We start from the raw sequence: 18,086 nt of genomic DNA, 5'->3' as shown, positions 1-18,086 counted from the left end.
TAGCACCTCCTCTGGTCAGTCGGGGCGCCCGTTTGGGGGGGGGGGGGCGTGATCCTCCCACGTGCTATCACCCCCTGGAGAAACTCCTCACTGTCAGGTAAAAAGAGGCTGGCGACTCCACATGTATCAGAGGAGGCATGTGGTAGTCTGCAGCTCCCCGGCTCAGTACAGGGGATGGAGCAGTGACCAGGATGGCTCGGAAGAGTGGGGTAATTGGCCAGGTGCAATGGGGGCGAAAAAGGGAGGGAGGGAGGGAGGGAGGGATCCCCCCCCCCCAACAAAAAAAAAAACATTAATTTTTGTTTATTTGACTGACCAGCATGTAATATATCTATTCTTTTAACAATAAAGGAGTAAAAAAATGTATGAATAAATTAATTGTTGATGGAAGATGCACTGGTGCCGATGTTTCAGATGCTATGTGGCAGTGCTGAGCCACAGACAGACCCAGCCCAATTTAATCCCTGGTTATATATCTATATGATCTACAGTTAATCATCTACATCATATTTAATGGGAATGCTCCGATCAATCGGCCGTCGATCATTATCGGCTGATTTTCATTCTAAATAGTTTGATCAGCGCTCTTTATATAGGCCGATCAGAAGAGCCGATCAGATGATGCAAAATACGTGAGATATTTCTCTCTCTGTGCGCAGCAAAAGAAGCTAGCTAAAATAGCTTCACCGGTCTGGCAGTTCTACAAGGTGCCCGAAAAAGACAATAAAATCGCTATATGCAATGTGTGAGAAGCAGAAATCCCTCATGGTGGAACGCAACAATGACATTTTAATACCACAAACCTCATTAGACATTTGAGAATTCAAAGAATATGGCGAGTATGAAAGGCAAGCCAGTGCAAAGTCAGTAAAGCAAGTTAACCATTTAGCAAGTCAGTCTTCTGTCACTCCAGGAACCCTATCGCAGTGACAGTAAGAAGTCAAAAGAAATATCACTCAAGATAATGGAATTCATTGGCCTTGATCAGCAGCCTCTTTCTGTAGTGGAAGATGAAGGGTTCTGATGACTTATTACCTACTTGGATCCACGCTATATCCTTCCAGGGTGTAAATATTTCACGGACGTATACCTGCTGCAGTTATACCAAACAGTGTATACACATACTGACAGCATCTGAAAGCCCAACGTCACATCAATTAATTTTACAAGTGACATCTGGAGTTCGAGTGCATGTCCCATATCCCTGTTAAGGTTAACCGTGCACTTTATTGACCAAAACTTCAAACAACACAACGTTGTTCCTCATTGTCAAGAATTCACAGGGTCACATACAGCAGGGGCTCTGGCTGTCGCATTCAGTGACATGTTCCGATCCTGGGGACTACTGAGAGAAAAGGTACAAGCTATTCTAAGGAATAAAGCTAAGAACATGGCAAAGGCCATGAAGGATGCAGATTTACGCTAAGAACATGTCAAAGGCCATGAAGGATGCGGATATTTTGTTCTTATTTCTATTTCTTATTTATCTTTTATTTCTGTTTGTTTCTGTTTCTATTTTCTTATCTTGTATCATGTTAGTTTCTAGTTATTAGAGCGTGAGTCTCTGTAACAGAACTCAATTTCCCCTAGGGGATAAATAAAGTGTTCTGATCTGATTCTTATTACCCAGCCTACCCTGTATGGCGCATACACTCCAGCTCATTGTGGCCGAGGGAGTATTGTCACAGCGAAGCACCTCTTGATATAACATTAAACATTCCCCGTTAGCATACTCCCAACTCCAAAGTATTCAGCAACAACTGGGCCAGCCTACAAAAAGACTACAGCAAGATGTATCTACTAGGTGGAATAGTACATTGTATATTCTATAGAGTCTACTAGAACAGAAATGGGCACTATCTGCTTATGCAGCTGACTTGCCTTCAACGTTCTCCAGCAATCAGTGCAAATTAATCAAAAATATGATTTCCGGGGGCATCCGGGTAGCGTGGTGGTCTATTCCGTTGCCTACCAACATGGCATCGCCGGTTTGAATCCCCGTTACCTCCAGCTTGGTCGGGCGTCCCTACAGACACAATTGGCCGTGTCTGCGGGTGGGAAGCCGGATGTGGGTATGTGTCCTGGTCATTGCACTAGCACCTCCTCTGGTTGGTCAGGGTGGCTGCTCGGGGGGGAGGGGGAACTGGGGGGAATAGCATGATCCTCCCACGCACTACATCCCCCTGGCGAAACTCCTCACTGTCAAGTGAAACAAAGCGACTGGGGACTCCACATGTACCGGAGGAGGCATGTGATAGTCTGCAGCCCTCTCCAGATTGGTAGAGGTGGTGGAGCAGCAACCAGGATGGCTAGGAGAGTGAGGTAATTGAACAAGTGTAATTGGGGAGAAAAAGGGGGTAAAAAAAATATATTATATATGATTTCCGTGCTCGAACCATTCGAAGAGCTCATACAACAGATCAGCTCATCAACTGCATCGGCTGCAGATGTTATATCATCCATTAGAGCTCTTACGCGTTTCCTTGGAAAAACAGCAGAGACGGACCAAGGCCTGAAAATGTCAAAAGCCGCTTAGTTGGAAGTGATCCAGAAGCGATTCAGTGAAAATGGATCTGAGCGCCTGTATGCAGTTGCTATAATTCTCGATCCGAGGTGAGAAAACAAATAGACCTACTACGTAAATATTTATTATGCAGGCCAAATGACCAATAAAAAAATAAGTAGGCTATTGGTAAAAGGAATGCTGTCATTTTCTTGAAATTAATCTAACTTTGCTTTAAAAATAAGCAGAAAAGCTTCTAAGAGTTGTGCAATTTAATAAGATAAGCTACAAAAATGCAAATAGCCTAACCTACGAAAATGCACAAAAATAGACCTAATGTTGCTTTTTTTATTAATAAAAATGTATAAAGACTGATATTTCCCCGCACGCACTCAAGCCAAAACTACGTGTTCTGCTTTCAGGTATCCTGGCTGCCCGCCCTGGCCAGGAATGGCAGTATGATGAGAACAGTTCAGAGGCCAGCGGCTCCTACCCCCAGAGAAAGTACCATAAGCTGGCTCTTTGCAGGCTATGTATGCTGGATTACTAGATGAAGATGTGGAACATGGCAGCGACACCAGCAACCATACCGCATCACAGATGAACCTCTACTTGTCAGAGCCACTTATCCCACGAAGCGGACAGCCGCTTGATTTCTGGCAGGACAATAAAAGTCGCTTCCCCGCACTCGCAGAAGCAGCACAAGCCTACCTCTGCATGCCATGCACAAGTGTAGATAGCGAGCGAGTTTTCAGCACAGCAGCGAATGTTGTAGATGAGAAGAGGAACAGCCTGACTTCCAAAAATACGGAGATGCTTATATTTATAAGAAAAAACTTGCCGTCGTGCTTAAGAAGTAGGCTAAGCTAAAGAATGGTAGCCATGGCAGGTTGTAAAAACATGTAAATGTTGAGGAATGCTTTATACAGTTTGTGGCTATAGTCTTTCTTTGTGGCCGTTTTATATTGTCTAAATTTGTAGTAGGCCTACATTTAGAACGGCCCTGTATTTTGTTCTTTCTATTGGAATTGATTTTTATTGTCTCATATAGGTTATAATGGTTTCTTATGCTTTTCTTATGCTTTGAAACATAGTGCATAGTGTTGAGCATATTTAGCTTTTATTCCATAGGAAGGCTAAAATATTTGCTAAACCGCTCTTTAGCCGAGCATAGGCTATTATATTGGTTTCAGTTTCTTCATAATCTACATGACCTAATAACAGAATTATGTTGCATATGTTGCCTTCCAATAAATAAAGAGTTGTCAATTTATGATACTTTCTCAGCTCTTAATTAGATTTCTGCAATGCTGTTAAGAATAGTTACTTTTATTGCTATAAATAGCAAATAAATAAGTAATGCTACACAATAAATATAACACTTTAAATGGAAGATCCCCATCCCCCTCACCCACCCTGCAATCGGTATCGGCCAATTCTGATTCTGGTGATCGGCCCCAAAAACCCTGATCAGAGCATCCCTAATATTCAGCTTGTCTAAATTACAATGCCCCCCTAACCCCCAGTCAGACGACCACCAGCACAAGTTAACTGTCAACCTTTTGGAAACACTGAGCGTTGTTGATGAAAGATTTACCCAGTATTTCCTAATTATAGTCACAAATAATCTGTCTAATGGTATGCTTTTGGATAAGGACCAGCACCTGACAGATTTGGGTCCATGATGGCTCTGTGCCAAAAGTTTACAAATGATCTTTAGGGGAGGGACTGACTTACCACACGGGCTGCTCTCTCCTGAGATTCACATTTTCTGCAGAACCAGGGACCGGTGGGCACCTGCACAATTCCATAGCAGGCTGCAGAGACAGAGGGCAAATAAGTGAGGAGAAAGAGAAAATGCATAATCAACCATCACAACCACCACATATGATTGTAAAATGTGCATTCCAGTGCAGACAGTAACTAAAATCACACATGAACAGACAAAATAAATAACACCCCTGTGACTGCCATCTCATATATTTTCAGATTTACACCATTTCTTCAGACATGATGGATGATTAAAGACAATGTATAAACACGACATGTGGACAAATAAGAAGAGCCGAATGGTTACAGCGCATGTCACATGGCCATATGGTCGCAACTGTTGCTGCTTCAATTCCAACCGGCGACCTTTGTTGCATGTCATACCCCTCTCTCTCCCCCACATTTCCTGTTTGACTTTTCACTGTCGCTATGTAATAAAGGCAAACCCCCCCCCCTCAAAAAAAAGAAGAGGCGAAAATGAGGAGAAGAGAGAGTGGGATGAATCAGTCAGCAAGAGAAGCAAACGGATAGACAGAGAGAGAAAGATACTTCGACCCTGTAATTGATGGCTGTAATTTTTCCAGCAATAGAAAATGTTTTGAGTCCCTGTAAAAAAAATTAAAAAAAACAGCCATCAATAATGCATTGCCAAATATAAAATACTCAGGGGAAGTGGTAGAAATGCAAAAACTTACTTTCAATTTCTGAAGTTAACTTAAAAAAAGCTTTATAAAATATAAAAAAAATAAAGGATATTCAGAATATAGCATTATCGCCCGCTGAACTATATCTCAACATCCGTGAATGGATTTAGTAAATCATAATGTTAGGACAATTGTCTCTGCCATATTTTCCAGCTCATTAAATCAAATAGGGACAGAAGATGTCAAAGAAAGGACACATTGGAGATCAAAGCAGCTGTGTTTAAAAGCTACAGTCCTTAAGATTCCCATGTAAACTGATGCCGTTTTTTGATATTGGCTATCACTGCTGTATCAAAAACAATGATTATAACATATAGTTAATGTCTTTCCCATAGCAGCCTAATTTGGAAGAATAAAGCAGGTAGCAATGATTTCGAAGAACTGAAATTGTTGTAGCTAATATGCAGATATGGCAGGTCAGAAAAGACAGTTACAACATTAATAAATAAAACTCAGGTTTGGCAATGGAGAATGTACTGACACAACAGCACTAATGACTGTTAATTTCAAATGGATCACTGGGATTTGGAGCAGTCACACAACCATATAATTACCAGTATCACAATAGGTGTCAGAAAGTTAAACAAAAACAACAATCTTTGGGATAGTAGCTTTTACCTAGGGATAAGACACTTAGTATATCCAGGATTACTGTTGTAATGAATGACCTAGAGAGGAGTTATACGTACAAGTTACATGAGGGATGGGCAATTAACCGAAAACGTATCGAAACTGATATTTAGAACCTCTCACCGACTTAATCTTACTCATGTCTTCATTCATACTTTCACCAATGTGTGCATACATGAACTGTTCCCTTAAAAAAAATACTACAGGGTGTCGGGGTAGCGTGGCAGTCTATTCCGTTGCCTACCAACACGGGGATTGCCGGTTCGAATCCCCGTGTTGCCTCCGCCTTGGCCGGGCGTCCCTACTGACACAATTGGCCGTGTCTGCAGGTGGAAAGCTGGAAGTGGGTATGTGTCCTGGTCGCTACAATAGCACCTCCTCTGGTCAATCGGGGCACCTGTTCGGGTGGGAGGGGGAACTGGGGGGAATAGCGTGATCCTCCTACGCACTATGTCCCCCTGGTGAAACTCCTCACTGTCAGGTGAAAAGAAGTGGCTTGCGCCTCCACATGTATCGGAGGAGGCATGTGGTAGTCTGCAGCCCTCCCCGGATCAGCAGAGGGGGTGGAGCAGTGACCGGGACAGTCTCGGAAGAGTGGGGTAATTGGCCAAGTACATTGGGAGAAAAAAAACGGGGTAAAAATAAAAAAAAAACGTTGTGTTCAGTCACGTGCCTCCGCGGATGACGTGAACGCAAGGCCAAACTAACAAATAAACCTGAGCAGCTTATATTGAAAATGAATGCCATGTCTGTTGTTTGGACACATTTTGGCTCCGGCGAAGATGACACCGAACAAAAAGAAGCCAAATGTAAATACTGCAGGCAAACAATTTCAGCAAACAAAGGTAACACCACTAATTTGTTTAATCACTTGGGACACAAGTCACATTACCAGATATATATACTGAACAGTGCATGGCTCAAAAGAGAGATCGACAAGCACCGAAGTGCTTCCACAAAGCAGCTGTTGCCAACAAGCATTTACAAATGCCACACAATATGCAAAAGATTCAAGAAAATGGAAAGAAATAACTGCTGCCACTGCATATTACATCACGAAGGATATGGCTCTCGTAGCTACTGTGGAACATATAGGGTTTAAACATCTCATTAAAAACCTCGACAAGCTGGGCACCCGGGTAGCATAGCGGTCTAGTCCGTTGCCTACCAACACGGGGGTCGGCGGTTTGAATCCCCATGTTACCTCCAACTTGGTGGGGCGTCTCTACAGACACAATTGGCCATGTCTGCGGGTGGGAAGTCAGATGTGGGTATTTGTCCTGGTCGCTGCACTATCGCCTCCTCTGGTCGGTTGGGGCGCCCCCCGGATCGGCAGAGAGGGGTTGGAGCAGTGACCGGGACGGCTCAAAAAGAGTGGGGTAATTGGCCAAATATAATTGGGGAGAAAAGGGGGGGAAATTGGAAGGATAAAAAACCCTCGACAAAAGATACGCTGTGCCATTGTGAAAATATTTTTCCCAAACTGCAGTGCCTGACATGTATACAAACCATGTCATGAGGAGGTAGCTGCTGAACTAGAACTTGATTTGCAACCACATCTGATCTCTGGTCAAGTAGAACGATGGAGCCTTGCTTGAGCCTTATGTTGCACTACACTGACGATGAATGGAACCTGCGCAACAGATGCCTTTTTTCCAGATGATCATACATCAGAAATGATTGCAAAGGGCCTGAGAAATATGCTTTCTGCATGGGACCTCGCAGAAGAGAACCTTATAGACACTATGACAGACAACCGCGATAATATCGTCAAAGCTACACAGCTAAACAGGAGCAACGTTTTGGACACAGGGTGCACCTGGCAATTGGTAGGTAGCACATCAGCTGAACAGACAAAATGCTACAATTGAGCTAGAGCTATCCTTCAGCATACTTTAAATAAATACTGTGACAATGTGCTTCATATTACAATGTTACAATTTTAATTTCACATTACTATGTAACAAAATGCTACATTGAGTCATCATTAAAGTAGAAAAAAATTAACTCTAGAAATGTGTTATTAATCTGATATTATTCAACTAGCTTAGAATTAAGAGATGTTTCTCCTCGTCTATTAATTTTGCTCAAGCTATGCAGTTTGTAAACACATCAGGTACAAGTGAAACCCTCAATAATATAATTCATCTTTTCATGTGTGTGTGTATTTCAGAAAATGCAATGAAAGACCAACATGTGCAGCAGGCAATGACGGTGTACAAAAGGATTATCAGTGCTTTTTCCTATAGTTGGAAAAAGAAGGCGTTTGTGAAGGTACAAGAGTTGAACCTGCCACAGCACAAGTTGAAAACCGCATGTGCCACCAGATGGGGGTCAATGCAAATGATGACTGCAAGGGTCATTGAACAAAAGAAAGCAATTGCACAGGTCCTTGCCGATGATAAGAAAAGAAGGCACCTTGTTCCATCTTGGGCTGACCTGGATGTCTTAGAGGTTGTCAACAAAGCTCTCACCCCAATGATGGCGATCACAGATGCCCTGTCAGGAGAAGTGTGTCACCGCTTCATTTGTGAAGCCTTACCTACACATCTTCCATTCATGAGTGCTGGCTGAGGAGGAAGATGACATGGAGCTGACTAAAACAATCAAAACCCACATCCTTGAGTAGTTCTCAGACCTCATCATGGAAGAGCTACTGGACACAGGCAGTTTTGTTGATCCCAGATTTAAAATGGCATACATTTCTGCACACCATCTCCCCACCATTCAGGAAAAAGTGAAAACAGAGATGGAGTCAGCAGCTGTCGTCCACAGTGAAAGTACCACAGAGCCTTCTACATCTTCATCAGAAGCAAAGAAGCCAAGGAGGTCATTAGAAAGGTTTTTCAAAGGAAGTGAGGCACCCACTGTATCACTTCAGCAAACAGTAGAAGCAGAGCTGGATAGTGAGGAAAATCCACTGGAATGGTGGAGAAAGCATCATGTACACTTTCCCTCTCTAAGTAAGGTGGCAAAAAAGAACCTTTGCATACCAGCCACTAGCTCCCCATCTGCATGGGTTTTCAGTTCAGGAAACATGCCTGTGTTACATGCCTCAGATCCTGTCTGAAACCTTAACATGCTAGTGTTTCTTAGTAAGAACCTAGAGTAAAATACCTACTAGTGCATAGAGTCAAGAGCTACAGGACAAGATTGCTGAGAGGAAGATAACATACATCAGCGGTCGTGAATCAGATTCACATCTACAACACTAAGAGCAATAATGATACACAGCCAGCTGATCTATTGGAGGTGCCCTGTCCAAACCCTTCTCTTACTTTTAATCAGCAGTGTTGCGCTGACAATTTTGCACATGGCATTATTTAAAATAATTAATTTTGTTTGCGAAAGATGCAGGATATCATTTTCTATTTTTTTAGGGAACTGACTTTTTACTTTTAGACTAAAATGTGACCTTTTCAAAAGATGTTTTCATTTAAAGCAATGTGTGCTTTGATTTCAACTGTTCAAAATATTCAATAGCCATAAATAAATAAATAACACACATCTGTGTGTTTCATTAAATTATTTAAAATCAAAAAGATAAGATATGGCCTCCTTCATTAGAAAAAAACAATATCCCAGCTTTTATAGTTCAACATATTTACAGTACAAACCTTGTCAGGAATCGCAAGCTGCTTCTTTTCACCTGACAGTGAGGAGTTTCACCAGGGGGACATAGTGCGTGGGAGAATCACGCTATTCCCCCCAGTCCCCCCCCCCCCGATCAACCTGAGGAGGCGCTAGTGTAGTAACCAGGACACAATGAGGGCAGTGTAAAAAAAAAAAAGCAAATAAAATAAATAATCGTTCATTAATCGTAATCGAGGTAAAAGTTTGAAATAATCATGATATTCATTTGAAGACATATCGCTCAGCCCTAAATTACACATCCTACAACATTGGATTCCATGAGAGGGCCAGGGAGGGTTTAGAGACCTACTTCCTATGTAGGTCACTTGCACAAAGTAAAAATTACTCAATTCCCTGAGTTTTAGCACCACACTGGTAACAGAAGACATGTGTAGGATAATATTACAGTTTCAGCAGTAACCAATTCTCCCGTGTTGATCATGAGTTATAAACCTGAAGTTACTGTGATGTTTGCAAGGGTCACTGGGCTCTATTGAAGAAAAATTAGGTAGCAGTACAGGGTAACCAGCAACCGGCTATGTAAACTGGAGTACTATATTGCATCTATCTGTAAATTTTAGTTTATCCCATATCTGCCCAGACTACATAATCCACTTGGATGGCAATCCATAATCCAGATTTCAAAAACGCCCGGATGTTACCCAGGAACAGTGGAGGTCTTTGATTTCAACTAAAGAAATTGTGAAGTTGAGATAGGCAAAATGCATTGTGTCTGAAGCTGTGTAATGAGAGGGTATGTTATCAAAATAACTGATGTATGTTTGATTTTGTGTATCATAGTTCAATGAAAACAATCATCATGCCGAACTATCTTGCTATGCTCAAGATAAACAGGTCATTAAGTACCAAGTACCAACATAAAGCTTAATTTAGGACCATGTTATTAGACAATCTAGGGCGTTCATCTCATCAGCACTTTAAATATATCCTTATATCCTCAATTCTCTAATGAAATAAACCCGTAACACAGTTTAACTTTATATAATATGCCATGTTGTTGAAATGTAACACATATTGCCATTCCAAATATCCTCCAATGAATAATGCATCAATTTTTGCCGTTACTAATGATTTACCTACAAAGATGGCAGGCAATTTTATGGCACTGGCTACATCCCCTTGAATAAGTAGTTGTTGAGGTGAATCAACATTAACAGACCACTCAATCTGATTCTCAGAAAATCCATCCATATATTGTTGCAAAAGATGCATTCATTTGCAAGGGTCCAAGACGACTGGGGTGTAATTAAACAGTTTTCAATGAGGAAATAACGGACGTATGCCGAGTTATTAGGATTGTAAACATTGCACGTCATGTGGGTACGCCTGCAGTGTGGACAGGCGTAGTAGCTACACTGCATTCCTGGAGCTAAGATAAGCAAACGTCGCAACGCTGTGCACCTTGTAATGCAGGATAAACCAGGTGCAGAAATGTGCCAAAAAAGGCTGCTAGCTGGTAAAAAAAAAAAAAAGAAGAAGCGACTTGGCAGCATATACCTTGAGCATGGCACTGATAATGCCAAAACTTAGGGGTTCGATTCCCACTGGGGACAGCCATGCTTGAATATTGATGCAAGTCGTTTCCTATACGGTACTTCGTTTTCTTGGGAGTACAAAACCGCCAAATATACAATTATTTCATTTCATGGTTACATAGATGAGGTTAGTTCAATTGCTTGGCAACCAATCAAACCGACTGGGTGGCCTCAGTACGTCAATTAAAACTGACCTCTGCGTGGGACTGAGCTAAACAGAGGTGACAACAGGCACAGTCTGACTGGTCACCATAACCTTGCAAGAGGATTAGCGTTAGCTTGCTAGCCAGCGGCAAACTAGCCTGGCTAACACCGTTGCCTTTACCTTGATGCACGGCGACGTTGCAGCCATGTCCGTCGCAGTACACTAGCGGGTTTTCCGCCCAGCCTCTCTCGTCTGAGCAAACGCAGCAGCCTCCAATCATCTCCTTCATCTTATTCGCCAAGAAGTCGTCGTCCGCTGCCAGACACCGCTCGCCGGAGACCATCTATACGAAGAAAGCGGGCATGCGAATTAATAACAAAGCCGAACCGGAAACCTTTTATTTAATAGAAGACAACCCTCGAGCCCCCCCGCCGATCCGTTTTAGGTTCCACTCGGTCGAAATGTCATGTTTTAGTCGTGTTTACATTTCTTTTCGACACGGTATTTTTTTTCACCAAAACATCCACTTCCACGGCCCGGGCGAGAAGAAGGGGACCTTCGTCGTGAAAGGGAAGTGCGTAACACGCAAAGTACGTGTGTCTGCGTACCTCTGACAGGGAACAATGGAGAGACGTGATTGGTTCCGAGAGTACGCCGTGCCATTTTGGTTCCGCATGGTCGAGATGCTTTGAAACTTTGCAGCACCATGAGGCTGTTGCTGTTTATTGATACAGTTGATTGTCAACACGGTAACAACCGCGAGGTACGAATAGGAAAAAGGTAACGGAGAGAAATCAGGTGAAACTTAAAAGCACGTTTTGCGCCAATAGCTGCGTGTCAGTGCGTGTCTGCATCTTTGTGAATAGTTTGCAAAGACCTATGAAAGCGGAAAATTGGGATGGACAAGTGGGGATAGTTCACTAAAATTTGCACAAAATGGGAGCGGACCACGTGTTTTCAGATTGGCCTAGAAAGAGCGTTTGCGCGCAAACGGCCAAATGCCCTGAAAGATACAGTTTGCAAGGCAACGTGTTTTTTGTTTGTTTTTTAAATTATTTTTAATCTTTGTTTTGATTGATTCTTTGGCTACTTTCATAAACGTCACGCTTTTAAGAATGTTTGTGATTTCAGTACGATGTGCAATGCATGTTTTTTATGGATTACATGGCCTAGAAAGAACACCAATTACTGACTTAAGAATGTTTAGCTTGGCTAACCCTAAGTATTCACATGATTCAATTCTCAACCTTTATTCTTATTTGTCTCATATTATGTTTTACCCCAGTGGTGTGTTTTGCAGGGGCCTGCGACCTCACAAAGAAGGAACTACATGTGCATTAATTCCAAGAAACGTTAATCCAGATAATCAGAATCAGAATACTTTATTAAGGGGTTGTTGCTCACAAGTGTTGCTCATTATGAGAATTTCTCAGTTGGTGGAACTATATTCACAACATTTTTATGTGTTTGTCCCTGAAATATCCCCCAAGTCTGTTTTTAAAAGGGAGGTTGGTGAATTTATTTGAGAGTGAGAATATTTTCTAAATTCAGTGTTTTTGGTGTCTTAGCAGTGGAATTATGTGGTTTGTGGCTCTGTGGTTTGAATTACATATAAAGCAATATTTCATATTCAAAATAGCAGGCAGAATTGAAAAAACAACGGTTAATATTTCTACAGTAGTCAAGCTTTGACCTGTACAATCAGTGTATTATCTGTTGTAGCCTAATGAATTTCCAAACATGTTGCAATGTGACCTCATAAGGGAATCCCTGCAACTCCCAACATTCAAAACATGGGGGGGGGGGATTAGCCTTTCTACTCTGTGACTGTGTGTGGACAAAATCTAATTGCTCAGGGAACAATAACAGTCTGTCCAAAAGACATCGCTGGGTGTTGATGGTCTTGAAATGAAGAAATATGCCTCCACAGTTATTTAAATTCAACTGAAATGTTTTCATGGGCTCTGTCTACATTGTCCTTAAACCGGATACTGGGAGCCTGATGTGGCTAAGGCCTGTACTGGAGGTCTTATTCCTGATTCAGAGATGAGGAGGACCTACATTTGAAAAATTGTGTAGGCCTGTCAGTGTTCAATTTTGTTTTGATAGCTTCCCATTCCTGTTTCTAGGGATGCTCCTATATGCACGCACACACACACACATACAAATAACATACATAGGCTGTTCCAAGCACTCAGCTGCTGCTTGCATCACCGATTCCTCTGAGCGGTTTCCAGAGAAACGTAATGACTTACCAATAATGTGCAAGAGCACACGAGCATCCTCTGTGTAATATGGTGCGCTAGAGGTCCCTGGGAGTGCCTGCCCATTATTTGCTTTAATTTCAAATTGCTCAAATGCTCCAGTCCACACTGGGTGCTGCACTAAAAGGGAGGAGGGGTGTGTGTGTGTGTGTGTGTGTGTGTGTGTGTGTGTTGGGGGGGGTTGTGTGTGGCAGGAAAAACCTATTAGAAGAGAACAAAGGGAGGCGAGGGAGGGGGCAGCCGTTGTGGAAGGGGGTCCATATAACTACTGAATCACTAAAAATGGGAAATGATTTTTACAACTTGCACTTGATTAAGCAAAGGTCTGCGTGCAGCGCCACAGTCTATATGTTTCTTTTTCCACCTTCTCAGAGAGGGGCTCTTTCTTTCTGAGATATGAGCGAGTGAAGTTGCGGCGACGCTTCCCGCTTCTGACGACTGTTGCTGATGTCAGCTCATGTTCATCACACACCCATTTCATACGGTGGCCTTGAGCTATTCAAACCTGTTACAAACCAAAGGCTCTCTGTATTAGATGCTGCATGCTGCAAACTGGAGCCTTTGATTGTTCACCCATTGATCGGGTCAGTTTTAGGAATAGGAAGGCAACAAGTCTGTTGGGAAAGAAACCCTTTTGCTATTCCAGCCCCCTCCCATGTCACATATAACATGAAATAGTTCGTATTAAATACACAAGGGAAAAAGGCTCTCATGGGAACATGAAGCCAGCCTTTAACAAGCCCATAACATTGGGTTTATACCATAGTGACTATTCCTCGCCCAGTGATTAAGGGTTACCAAGATTTCAGTTTCTATATTTCGCACAATAGGTCGCCTGTTTCACATGCTTAACCAATGATATTATCCTCCGTGTAGCAAAGTTAGTCCTAAATAAACAGCAGCGAGGGAAATGGATGGGATGGACGTATATATATGAAACAACATCTCAATTTTGGTTTGGGATGTAGTAGTTTGCACTTTATTTAGATTCATATGACCCAACAACAACAGGTTTTTGACAACTTTCCAATATCACCTAGTCACTAAGTCTCAGATATTTCTACTGCATGGGCCATAGGAGTCCATTTTACAAACAGTAGAGACATTGTGTGTGCATGCAAAGAAATTAAAGAATGAAGAAAACAGTAAATGATTGAGATTGAGGTTGCTACATATAGGATAAAAACAAATCAGTTAGTAGACCTACGCAGTTTGGAAGTCAGGTGTTGAAGTTGATTTGTGCAGTAAATGGGATATGCTGCAGAAATAGCAGAAATGCATCAAGTGCCTCGGGAAAGGCAGTCCCCTTCTTACATACACATACACACACACACACACACACACACACACACACACACACACACACACACACACACACATATATATATATATGCACACACACATGATGCATGCACACATATGCATGCACATGCGCGCGCACACACACTACCCTGCTGAAAACATATTAAGTCAATTTTTTATTTTGTGAAAAAAAACTTGTTTTGGAAAGGTTTTTAAAAATACCAAAAACTCAAGAGGAAAAAAAAACACCAAGATTTAAGAATGCTTGAAGGACTCCATAGAGAGAGAGCGCGTTTGAAAGAATGCTTTTACAGACTTTATGGGGCTGATAGAACCAAAGAAAAAAAATGTCAGATGACAAGCTAAGAACTGTTAATATGCGTCACAACCTTGATTTTTCTTTAAGCCAACTCTGCACCGCAGAAATATGCAGGTTATAGTTCGTACAATGTAAATGCTAACCAACAAACAGACAGACACAGTCAGACAGACAAAACTCCACACAAGGAAACGAAGCTCATCGCTCCACGTCCAGGCTGGCTAAACGTTTCCCGTTTTATTTGAATACCCCGATATCACAAATTACAAATTTGCCTCAGGGGGCTTGCAGCAACACAACATCCTGTCATTAGACCCTCGCATCGGATAAGGAACAGCTCCCTAAAAAAAAAAAAAACTAACGGGGAGAAAGAATAGGAAGAAACCTCAGGGAGAGCAACAGTGGAGGGATCTCTCCCCCAAGACGCACAGACGTGACGTGCAATGGATGTTGTGTGTACAGAATAAAACACGATTTACAGAATACAACACTGAAAGAGGATAACAGAATTATAATGGAATTATAAAATATATGAAGAATATGATGAGGAGGACACCAAGCAGTGTCCAGATGCCACCGGAACAGCCCAGGACCTGAGCCATCACATGGCATCATGTGATGATGCCATGTGATGGCTACCACTTCGTCCCTCTGAAGGAAAGACAGGATAGGAGTTTGATTGTTAAGCCCCCCTCTCCAACACACACACACACACACACACACACACACACACACACACAAGCAGACACTCATGATGAACGCAAAAACGCACACACCGAGGTACTAAACGGAAGGTTCAAAAGGGAAGGGGAACCTGGCTCGGGTTCTCCATTCCATTAAATGTATGTTGGTTCTAACAACAACCGAAACGTATAATTACACGGTGTGTAATTAGTGATTAGCGAGGAGGGCCAGAAAGACTGCAGAGCGCTCTCTCTCTCTCTCTCTCTCTCTCTCTCTCTCTCTCTCTCTCTCTCTCTCTCTCTCTCTCTCTCTCTCTCTCTCTCTCTCTCTCTCTCGCTCTCGCTCTCTCTTTCATGTCACACGTTGAGATGTCTGGACTGTGGAGACATAAGTAGCCAGTAGGTCTATTGCGTCATCCGCCACACAAGCTGCGATACGTACCTGTATCTTTCGCTCAAATGTTATGGGTGCAAGGCTGTTAAAAACCTTATTTTTAACATAACTCCTGTAACAAAGGGTCGTTTTCGTCTCAACTGGGTCCAATGCTATATACCTGCAAGGAGACTTTAAAGAATCAGGTCAGCTGTGCGATATGACCAATCATCCATATTCCATCATAGTAGTTGTTCCGCTCCGACACCAAAGTAACCATGGACTATATGAAACTATGAAAAACGAGTCAGTGCGGAACCACTGCAGAGAGGGAGTGTTGTTGTTGTCCGGTCACTCCAACTGGGTCTTCTGTCGACGTATAAGGGCTCTGTGGCGTGACAGAGCTCTGCGCTCCTGAAAGCCTATAGCGCTCAAAGTTAAACATTTGCAACGATAAACCCGATAAATATAGACGTCCGCTCTGAGATCTGTTTATTTATTTGTTTATTTTTGTCCAACAGCTCGTCAGACTTTACCACTTGATTCAAATATACGGTATTTCTCTGGTTGCCTGGCCACGAGCACAGCCAGCCCTGCTTCCTTTGAGAAGAGTAACACAGGGGCACACGAAAATACAAACAGGCACAACATGGCAGGGTGAAAGGTAAGTAGAGCCCTCCCCCACCACTATCCACACACACTTCAGGCTCGGATTGCATGTAAAATCACATTCTCGCTGTGTGTGCGTGCGTGTGTGTGTGTGTGCGCGCGCGCGCGGGGTGGGGGCAATGGAATTCATTGTTTTGGCATGGGGCAATGAGTTTGTGTCATAAAAGTCTATTCTCTTACAAGTGCCTGTGCCTCCTTGACCAAGTGTCTCCATAAAACTCAATGCAAAGCAAATGACTTGGGTTTGCAGAAGCAGCACGTTGGGGAGTTGGCCTCAAGAAGACTCCAATGGGTTAAAAAACTTGCTTACCAAAGCGAGGTTTTATAGCCCTATAGCTCCACCTCAAGTATATCCCCCCCCCCCCACTAGTGATAAACTTTTGAGAAATTCTCCGATGTGTTATACGCCCGAGTCCTGCTGATCTGCAGTACGGTTCCCACACGTGGTGATCATAATTAGTGTTTAGGCTTACATCACCTCAAGTTGCAGGATGGTTTTAAGGCTTTAAATCTTTAAGCCCGAGTCTTGCCCTCACTGCCCATGTGTGAAATTGCCTACTTCCTTTTGAATGAGTATATTCAATAGAAATATCAGCTTTGCAGCGCTATTACTCACCGACAATTTTATATGTTCTGTTCTCTAAAAAGACGTATTCCAAAAACGATGCGATACTTTTTTTTCCAAAGATGAAAAGGAGATGCACATTTTGGCAAACTGTGTATGTACGTGTGTGCGCGCGTGTGTGTGCGCGCGCGCGTGTGTGTGTGAGAGAGAGAGCGTTATATTAAGTCCTTACCTTGGCTCTCATTTGTCCATGTCCTCTGAAGCCTCGGACTCCACTCACAGCGAACGTGCTCTTTATAATAAACATATTTATCAATGTGAGGGACGAGTGTGTGCCTGTGGGAATGAACGACGCCAGTCTAATTTGTGGTTTACGATATTTCTCCCCCCTGTTGACTAGCATACCACGGCTGCATACAGGCTGCTGTAAGTAGCCGAGATCCTCTCCCAGCGGCTGCACGGGTCGCGTCCCTCCCTTAAGGGCCAGGCGACATTCAGACCGAGGAAAAGGACTAAATAGTTGCCTCTTGCATGGGCTGCATGTCCCCGGCACGCTGGAAACCCGTTACAATGTTTTATCTTATTTATTGGAAATAAATGAAAGAAATATAGAATGTGTGTTTTTTTCTCTCTCTCTGTTCCTATAGTGACCATAGTATATCTGGTGCAGCGTAGGCCCCGATTCAAATCCTGGGATAGTCCCTGCAGTGAGAGCTATAATTCACAGAGCATGGTCATGGGGTCAGCATGGAGCAATTATCATGCCTAAACCACAGGACTGGAAAAACTTCACTTTCAGACACACACACACACACACACACACACACACACACACACACACATAGTGTGTGTATACATATGTGTGTATGTATGTATGTATATATATATGTGTGTGTGTGTTTATATATGTAGACATATACATGCCTATATGCACACACACACACACACACACACACACACACACACACAC

General features: G+C 42.7%; 1 protein-coding gene and 1 long non-coding RNA gene across 4 annotated transcripts in view; one reads left to right on the top strand and one right to left on the bottom strand.

Moving 5' to 3' along the window:
- mllt10 (MLLT10 histone lysine methyltransferase DOT1L cofactor) overlaps positions 1–11,494 on the bottom strand; it is a 67,665-nt gene extending 56,171 nt beyond the window's left edge. The window contains exons 1-2 of one of the 2 annotated variants that reach the window (XM_056299272.1): positions 11,122–11,494; positions 4,241–4,320 (exon numbers count right to left, since the gene is read on the bottom strand). In XM_056299272.1, the coding sequence (XP_056155247.1) occupies positions 4,241–4,320; positions 11,122–11,284 (243 nt within the window). In that variant the 5' untranslated portion in view covers positions 11,285–11,494. The remainder of the gene's footprint in view (positions 1–4,240; positions 4,321–11,121) is intronic. The other variant, XM_056299271.1, reaches the window with a different exon arrangement.
- Positions 11,397–17,700, top strand: LOC130129990 (uncharacterized). 2 transcript variants are annotated; one of them, XR_008812087.1, is made up of 3 exons: positions 11,397–11,531; positions 16,404–16,546; positions 17,517–17,700. It is a non-coding gene; the product is annotated as an uncharacterized LOC130129990 (long non-coding RNA). The 2 variants fall into 2 exon arrangements; XR_008812086.1 differs by lacking the exon at positions 11,397–11,531 and adding an exon at positions 11,628–11,721.
- The last annotated feature ends 386 nt before the right edge of the window (positions 17,701–18,086 follow it).

Source organism: Lampris incognitus, chromosome 19 (assembly GCF_029633865.1).
Source record: "Lampris incognitus isolate fLamInc1 chromosome 19, fLamInc1.hap2, whole genome shotgun sequence".
Classification (NCBI taxonomy): domain Eukaryota; kingdom Metazoa; phylum Chordata; class Actinopteri; order Lampriformes; family Lampridae; genus Lampris; species Lampris incognitus.
The sequence above is the reverse complement of the archived record's forward strand: the minus strand, read 5'-3'. Positions and strand labels throughout refer to the sequence as shown.